The sequence below is a fragment of the Nerophis ophidion genome, linkage group LG19 (genome assembly GCF_033978795.1).
Source record: "Nerophis ophidion isolate RoL-2023_Sa linkage group LG19, RoL_Noph_v1.0, whole genome shotgun sequence".
NCBI lineage: Eukaryota > Metazoa > Chordata > Actinopteri > Syngnathiformes > Syngnathidae > Nerophis > Nerophis ophidion.
Window position 1 is genome coordinate 14,974,742 of NC_084629.1, and position 9,153 is coordinate 14,983,894.

Below are 9,153 nucleotides of genomic sequence, written 5' to 3' on the forward strand. Positions count from 1 at the left end.
AATGCTAAATAAATAGTAACAAAATGTGTGAAGGTGTAAACAATAAAGAAACCTGAGAAGAACAAATTGTTTGAAGTTTACTGTCAGGAAGTGACGTGGTTTGTGTAACATTTAATTTGGTCTGTTGTCCTTATTTAAGAATGGAAATTAATTTGTTGTGCAGTAATTATTATTTAAATATTATTTGACCAAACTATTATTTTAAAGTAGCACGTATGTTACTAGGGATGTAATGGTATAAAAATCTCACGGGACGATTTTATCACAGTATTAAGGCCACGGTATGATATTATTGGGGTATATGTGCCCCCCCCCCAAAAAAAAGCCTTAAAAATGCCATAATGTGTCAAATGAAGTCCCAGGAATGTTTCGGATAAACACACTTAAGGGATTACTATACTCGCAGACAATTCTGGGAGATGTAGATGATTTTCAGACCTGGCCAGTGCTAAAGTGCCAACAAATTACACGCAAAGGTTTGTCTGATACTGTTATGCGTCACGGCATTATTGTGAAGACTTGGAAACCACAATAGGGTTACACCCCTATTTGTTATATTTTGTTGCTTATTTTATTTACACTGTTCTGCACTTTAGTTTCTACCTATTGTTTCCGTACATCCGAATAGGGAAGCAACAAGGGTTGAAAAGAGAAGATGAGCGTTTGGTAGGGCTAAAGTCCGTTTGAAAAAATAATAAAAACTTCCTTACTATTTCGGTCTCTGCAGCACTTAATTTTATTTTCTCTTTTCACTCCATGTAGAGAATCAACAGCGACACAGAAATATTGTGCAATGGTTCCTCCAATTGCTCTCCACTTTCTGTTTTGCTAGATTATCTTTTTTCATGCCACCAACCATACTTCTTTTCGGTTTCTTCCGACCCCCTCAAAAAATATGTATATCGAACGTTTTTCAAACTAATTTTAAATTGAAATCAATTACGTGTCTATCGTGATATTTATTGATATTGTTTTATCTGCCCTTTTTGATTAACAGCAAAATGAGCAAATTAGCAATCATGAAATATAAGTTTCATTATGTTGTTCAGAGTTGAATTAAACATTTTTTCGAAATCTGTGGTAAAAAATATCTCTTTCCCAGATGTGGTCCGTATAGGCCGCAGTGATACACAGTAGTAATATGCTTTTACACCACTTGTGGCAGTAATGACATTTCCTTTGTAATATCTGTCGTCTTTATATCTTTTGTTATTAGAGACTTGTTTGTAGAGTAGCTGAAAATGAGCTTCTACTTAAAAGACCAGCAGCCGCAACTGATGGCGACAGAGCATCAACATTCCATTTGACCCCAAAAATGTTTTAGCCTAACAGAAAATGCAGAAATGTGTGAATACATTAAAAAAGATAAAGCGTGTTGCTGCTTTCCAGACAGTGCCTCAAAAACAGGTGCATCTCATCGTTTTTGAGATCTCCTCATCTTGAACTTCTGAGAAAGTTACGATCCCATGGTTGCATGAAATGTTACAAAAATGTAGTTAGTGCACACAGTGCTCTCTTTAATATTTTGTGCTAAGATACTTCTTACAAAATATCACTGGTTTTCTCTTTTATTAGCCACGCATGCTGCCCTGACATTTGATATGTTGCCTGTTTATATGTGTACTGGAATCTTCCCAAAGCATTTTAATCACTTTTTCTCGGCTTATCGCATGCTGCAGGTGCTCTTGGGTTGTTTTTTTTTCAGTTTGTTATCATGATGACCTTATGGTTTAAAGCAGCGCTTCTTAAATGTGCCATCGTAATAAAGCCGCTCGTCTTCCAGGGAGTAGCCCCTTTTGCTTTGAGGCCATTCGTCAGTTGTTAAAGGAAATTACAATTTTAAAAGATATGGTTTTGTTAAGAGTGGTCGAAGGGTTTGATTGACATATGCTCGCTACAGAAAGAATGATGATAAGAAACTCGTCGGTGATGTGACCATTTCAAAATTAATAAAATAAATGTACAGCTATACATCAAACATGAACATAATAATTAAGCATGAAATATGATTATAAAATGTAAACATAAAATTTGCCACCTAATCAGAGTCTTATTAGCAGCACTGGGCAGTGAGAGTAAGGAAGAGAAAGTGGTCAACTTTTTTTGACATTTAAAACACTTCATTCTGGTCTACATAGCATAACACAAAGGTGGTTCTTTGGCCAAAAGTTTCCCGAGATCATGTTTTATACACTGTTTCCAAGCTGCTTTCTGACCGTCTCTTCTGGATGCGCTGTTTTGTCTGCGGTCTTATTTACCTGCTTCCACTTTGACTGCATCTTCTTTCTGTCATTTTTGCTGTCGTTTTTAGCGCTTCCATAGTGAGTCTACTGACAGATACAAAATTCAGACTGTACGCTACTTTAGATTAGAAATGGCAACAACGGAGGATGCATATGCATCTTTAAGCCAGTCTGCTCCACAACAAGAGGATCGAAAAAAGAAGGAACGTATTGACTACAACTTCAGAAAACAATGGCAGACGTGCGCAAAGCACTTTGGGTAAATTTATACCCATGTATGGATAATCTGCTGACGTCACAGGTCTAAAAAAGGGCACAGGACAGTGCAAATTCCAAACGGCTTGTTTAGAGGAAGTATGAAGAAAGACAGGATTATTTTAGTAATATCTCCGCACTGCCTCCACGGATTGATTTCAAATTTTCGGGACTTAGGCAGATCCCAGATATGCAACAGTTGTTAAGAAAAGTCCCGACATTGTGGACCGTTCAAGCCGTAAATTGCTCACTTTTTCTTTATTTCGACTCTAGGAGCAGGTAAAATTATTCCACACACTGGCCAGACTTCCTTCTTGTTACGTGTCTCACTTAAACCATTCCCCCTGCAAGCTGACACTGCTTTATCTGAAAAATGTTTTCACAAAACTGTTGGGGCCTGATCTACTTAAGGTTTGCACGTACTAAAGCACATGCATATTTGATAGCAAACGCAAAGCTGATTTGCTAAACCTTTAGGAGAATTGCGTCTCTAAATGAAGAACTGCACTTTTTGGGAATTTTGCCTGTAATTCAAAATCTATATGTAAATCTTTTTCATTTTGTATGCATTCTAAGGTTTAAAATACAGCAAGTACGAGGTGGCTAACGATGCAGCTAATGGGAGTACACCGCCTATAAAACCCTCTAAAAAAACGCCCCAAATACTCCATTCACATGTCGTGACCTGAATATTAAGCAAGTATTAGCAATTTTGTTATTGTAAGCACTAACACAGACAAACAATTTTTTGCAGCGCCGTGAGCGTGAACTAGCTTACTCAAGACTCATACCTGTATAGTAGAGAAATGTTGCAATAAACCGAAAAGTTGGTCAACTTTGACATACAATTTAGACCCAGAGATGGCGAGAGACACAAAAAGACGATTGTACAGTGAGTGACTGTTTTATTATGTTCAACGTTTGTATATCTTGTTCAGCACTTATTGTAGCATTATGAGACTTACTGTTTCACTAAAGCTGGATCTGTTTAGCACACAGTTTCTAAAACTTATAGATCATCCTCTTTATATTCAGGCTCAAAAATATAAGGTTGTGGATCATACTTCATCCCGATGTAGTCTTTGTTCATAAAGGAAAAACATATGTGTTCATGTCTTAAATAAGGATTGGGAATGACAGAACAATTTCAAAAAAGAGTAGTTCCCCTTGTAGTGCTCCTAAAATCTGGAATAGCCTTCTTTAAGATGTGAGACAGGCCTCATCATTGGCAATTTTCAAATCCAGGCTGAAAACACTTATTTAATTATGCATATGAGAACTGAAAGTATTTTATCTAAACTCTTTGTTTATATGATTTGAATTATTATAGTTTAATGATGATTTTATGTATTTAATTTGAAATGTTTATTTTTATGATTATTTCATTTTCAATTTTGCCTTATTGTAATTTTCTGTAAAGCACTGTGAATTACTTTGTCTATGAATTGTGCTCTATATATAAACTTGCCTTGCCTTGTTTTGCCAAAAGAAGCACAAACCATTTAGCGTGTCCATCCTGAAAAATTTGCAGAATTAATGCTGATCATGAGAATGCCCATAGTACTGGAAAGGAGAAAATGCAAAAATAATAATTTACTGTAGCACATGCAGTGTGATTTATCAACGCTGAAATTGTTCTGCGTCTGCTGTTTTGAGTCTGTGCAGTATTTAAAGCGCCTAGAAAAGACATGCACACTGGCAGTTGCACAGAAATAGCTGTAAAAAAGGTGACAATATCGAATCAGCGCTGTCACATGTATGCTTTTCAACATACACTGAACACAAATATAAACACAACACTTTTGATTTTGCTATAATTTTTCATGAGTTGAATTCAGTTTTGAAGTTGTTTTAAAGGGTTTGAAGACTACAACGGTGACTCTTAATAACCGCAACTTTCAAGCATTTTTTATCATCTTTAAAATTGTAAAGTAATGATTGTGAATGATAGGCAAAATTCCCCAAAAAGTGGAGTTCCCCTTTGAGGACAACAAATCCAAGCGTATTTTATTGATAGCATTTTGAAAGCACAGAGACACCGTGACAAGATCCTGAGGCCCATTGTTGTGTCATTCACCTGAGACCATCACCTCATGTTGCAGCGTGACAATGAACGGCCCCATGTTGCAAGGATGTGTACTCAATTCCTGTAATCTGACAACATCCCAGTTCTTGCGTGGCCAGCACACTTGCGTGACATGTCACCGATTGAGCATGTTTGGGATGCTGTGGATCGGCGTATACGACAGCGTGTTCAAGTTTTTGCTAATATTTAGCAACTTAGCTCAGCCATTGAAAAGGAGTGTACCAACATTCCACAATCAATCAACAACCTGATCAACTCAAAGGAGAGATTTTGTACTGTGTGAGGCAAATGGTGGTCACACCAGATACTGGCTTCTTTTCTGACCCCCCAGACTCCCAAAAAAGCAAAATTACACATTTTAGGCTGGCCTTTTATCGTGGCCAGCCTAAGGCACACCTATGCAAAAATCATGCTGTTTAATCAGCATCTTGATATGCCACACCTGTGAGGTGGGATGGCTTATCTTGGCAAAGAAGAAAAGATCACTAACACAGATTTAGACAGATTTGTGAACAATATTTGAGAGGAATAGGCATGTTGTATATATAGTAATACATTTTAGATCTTTCACTTCAACTCATGAAAAATGAGAGCAAAAACAAGTGTTGCGTTTATATTTTTGTCCAGTGTATATACAGAGTGTCAAAAATAAAAATATTAGACATATGTCTTCAGCAATATAATTTTATATATTTTTTTGCAGATGTTTAACTTAAATGGGTGATTAAAAAAATATAATTGAGGTACAGTCGTCAGTGCAATTTGTTGGTTAAATTTACAATGTCCATGAACGCACCTTGCTGTGTGTGTGGCAGAAAGTGTTGGCATCACTCTAGCAAAGAAAAGTGTGCAAGTTCATATTGGGTCTTGGAACTCAGGAGTGCTCTTGGCGTTTAAAGGTTGGTAATAAAGTTTAAAAAGAGCGCCAGACTCTGTTGGGACGCTAAAATATAATTTGCTGCGTCTGCAAAGAGCTCCTCTCACTCATCCTGCTCAAAACTCTTGCCAGGTATGCTTCCCAGGAAAGTTTTAGATCCTGAGACAAAGTTTGTGCACTAATTGAAAAAGTTTGTTGTTTGGGGGTGGGTTGAAAATTGAAGTTTCACTGTTCTTAGCTCGCTTCCCTTCCACAGAGGAATGAGGGTCTGATGATACGACTGATAGCTTGATAGTTGAATTGTGGACTATTCAAAGACACCTCTATTAAATACAGCCAATACCTCGGATAAATACAATGCATCAAGAAAGTATTCACAGTGCTTCACTTGATTCACATTTTGTTATGCGATAACCTTTTTCCAAAATGAAGTACTTTTTTTTTTTTTTTCTCGTCGAAATTCTATACGCAATACAACGGCGTAAGGAAAAAAAAAATGGGGGAAATGTTTGCAAATGTATACCAAAAAATGAGAAACCAAATACATCGCAAGTAAATACAGTATTTTAGTTATTGTGAATACTGTCCTGATGCACTGTAGGTTGGGTGATGCAAAAGCTCTAAAAGTGTTCAAAAAGTGCTTGAATTTGATATTTTAAAAGGTGTATGAACTAAAATATGCAGGAAAAACGATTTGATTAAACGGATTACCAATAACATTTAACTGAATACCATCCCTTGTTTTTACATGTAGTAATCTTTTGTGTTCTGTCGTCAATTAGGCTGTGGCTCCACTCCGAGAGAAGATACGTGATCTGGAACAAAGGTCTGTGTGCTCTTTCTTTGTTTTCTCAAAGCATTATCACATTCAGTGACAAAAAAAGTATTTAATAACCTGTTGATTTTACAAACATACAGTGTGGCAAAAAAGTAAAATGATGACAGAGGTTTGTCATTTTCATCATGAGTACACTTTAACTGTGAGAGACAGAATGTGAAAAAAAAATCCAGGTATTCACATTGTAGGAATTTTATAGAATTTATTTGTAAATTATGGTGGAAAATTATTATTTGGTCAATAACAAAAATTCAACTCAATACTTCGTAATATAACCTTTGTCGGCAATAACAGAGGTCAAACGATTACTATAGGTCTTTACCTTGTTTGAACACACAGTAGCTGGTATTTTGGCCCATTCCGCTATGCAGTTCTTCTTGAGAGCAGTGATGTTTTGGGGCTGTCACCGAGCAACACGGACTTTCAACTCCCTCCACAGATTTTCTATGGGGTTGAGGTCTGGAGACTGGCTAGGCCACTCCAGGACTATCAAATGCTTCTTACGGAGCCACTCCTTCGTTGCCCGTGTTTGGGATCATTGTCATGCTGGTAGCCCCAGCCACGTTTCATCTTCAAAGCTCTCACTGATGGAAGGAGGTTTTGGCTCATAATCTCACCATACATGGCCCCATTCATTCTTTCCTTAACATGGATCAGTCGTCCTGTACCCTTAGCAGAAAAACAGCCCCAAAACATGATGTTTCCACGCCCATGCTTCACAGTAGGTATCGTGTTCTTGGGATGCAACTCCGTATTCTTCTTCCTCCAAACACGACAAGTTGAGTTTATACCAAAAAGTTATATTTTGGTTTCATCTGACCACATGACATTCTCCCAATCCTCTGCTGTATCATCCATGTGCTCTCTGGCAAACTTCAGACGGGCCTGGACATGCATTGTCTTAAGCGGGGGGACAAGTCTTTCACTGCAGGATTTGATTCCCTGTCGGCGTAGTGTGTTACTGAGGGTAACCTTTGTTACTTTGGTCCCAGTTCTCTGCAGGTCATTCACCAGGTCCCCCCGTGTGGTTCTGAGATTTTTGCTCTCTGTTTTAATGATCATTTTGACCCCACAGGATGAGATCTTACGTGGAGCCCCAGTTCGAGGGAAATTATCAGTGGTCTTGTATGTCTTCCATTTTCTGATTATTGCTCCCACAGTTGATTTGTTCACACCAAGCTGCTTGCCTATTGTAGATTCACTCTTCCCAGTCTGGTGCAGGTCTACAATTATTTTCCTGGTGTCCTTCGACAGCTCTTTGGTCTTGGCCATAGTGGAGTTTGGAGTCTAACTGTTTGAGGCTGTGGACAGGTGTCTTTTATACAGATAACAAGTGCCATTATTACAGGTGTTACAACAGCGTGGCTTCGTAAAAAAAGAGTGCAGGTACTTTCCTGGCTCACCTGCAGTCCAGACCTGTCTCCCATCGAAAATGTCTGGCGCATTATTAAGTGTAAAATAGGACAGCGGATGAAGCTCTACATTAAAACAAGAATGGGAAAGAATTCCACTTTTAAAGCTTCAACAATAAGTTTCTTCAGTTCCCAAACGTTTGACTGTTGTTAAAAGAAAATGTGATTTAACACAGTGGTGAACATGCCCTTTTCCAACTACTTTGGCACGTCTTGCAGCCATGAAATTCTAAGTTAATTATTTGCAAAAAGAAAAATAAAGTTTATGAGTTTGAATATCAAATATCTTGTCTTTGTACTGCATTCAATTGAATATGGGTTGAAATGGATTTGCAAATCATTGTATTCCGTTTATATTTACATCTAACACAATTTCCCAACTCATATGGAAACGGGGTTTGTAATAATGTGGCGGTATTGGAGCACTCTTGGGAAGTTTGAAATCAAATCTAAATGCAGCCACAGCTTCAGACTCTAAACATCCTTGGTACCACTCGCATTTGTTAAATAAAAACCATGAGCTTTAATGTGATGAATTTTTCAAGATGCCATGTTGTTTCAGCGCCTGAGGCAGATTCAGTCATGTCGGTGCATTTCAGCAGAGACAATCCTTACTAACACGCAAATATTGATTGTGATCTTTTTGTTTGGATGTCCCTTTTGTGTACTTTTACCCCCTCCTGATTTTCATTCTTTATCTTCTCTCTTCCAGTTTCTCTGAAAAATACCCACCTGTGAAATTTCTGTCCGAGAAGGATCGAAAGAGGATTTTGGTATGTAGCACAAACACAAGGAAATAATGTGCAATCACACTCGCTGTCAGGTTCCAGCTGACTTTTTGCTTTGGTGGTATTTTCTAGGAATCCCACTGTTTGCTTTGGTTTAGAGGTTAAACAAAATCAGATGGAATAACTTTGTTGTTTGGGCGGCATGGTTCAGATGGTAGAGTATTCATCCGGAAACATGAAGGTTCCTGATGGTACGAATCCACCTTCTGCCATTTTTGTCACTGGCGATGTGTCCAGGGCACTTCACTTATGGAGGACTACAGATGGAAATGAGCAACTATGCTATAATCTTGCTCATTTAAAGTCCGTACAGCATATTATTTATTATTGTGTACTGTCCAATATGGTAAAAATAAAAATATACATACAGTGTCTAGATGGCTTATGAGATGGGTGTCTTAAGTCTGGCCTGGGGACCATATTTTGGAAGTCTCCTTACTCATGTTTGCACTAAACCAGCACCACCATTTAGGTAACCATCCGAGGTTAAGGTAAAGGAGCATGTACAGTAAAATTGAATTGCGTGTTTAATCTGTGTATGAACATGATTAATGCTATATATTTTGTGATTAGTCATATGATTTATATATATATATATATATATATATATATATATATATATATATATATATATATATATATATATATATATAT

General features: G+C 37.5%; 1 protein-coding gene across 1 annotated transcript in view; it reads left to right on the forward strand.

Annotated features, from left to right (window-relative positions):
- The window catches only part of uxs1 (UDP-glucuronate decarboxylase 1), a 114,601-nt gene that overhangs the window by 11,428 nt on the left and 94,020 nt on the right, over nt 1–9,153 (forward strand). Inside the window, exons 4-5 of the mRNA XM_061879286.1 lie at nt 6,244–6,287; nt 8,424–8,484. Of these exons, the coding sequence (XP_061735270.1) occupies nt 6,244–6,287; nt 8,424–8,484 (105 nt within the window). The remainder of the gene's footprint in view (nt 1–6,243; nt 6,288–8,423; nt 8,485–9,153) is intronic.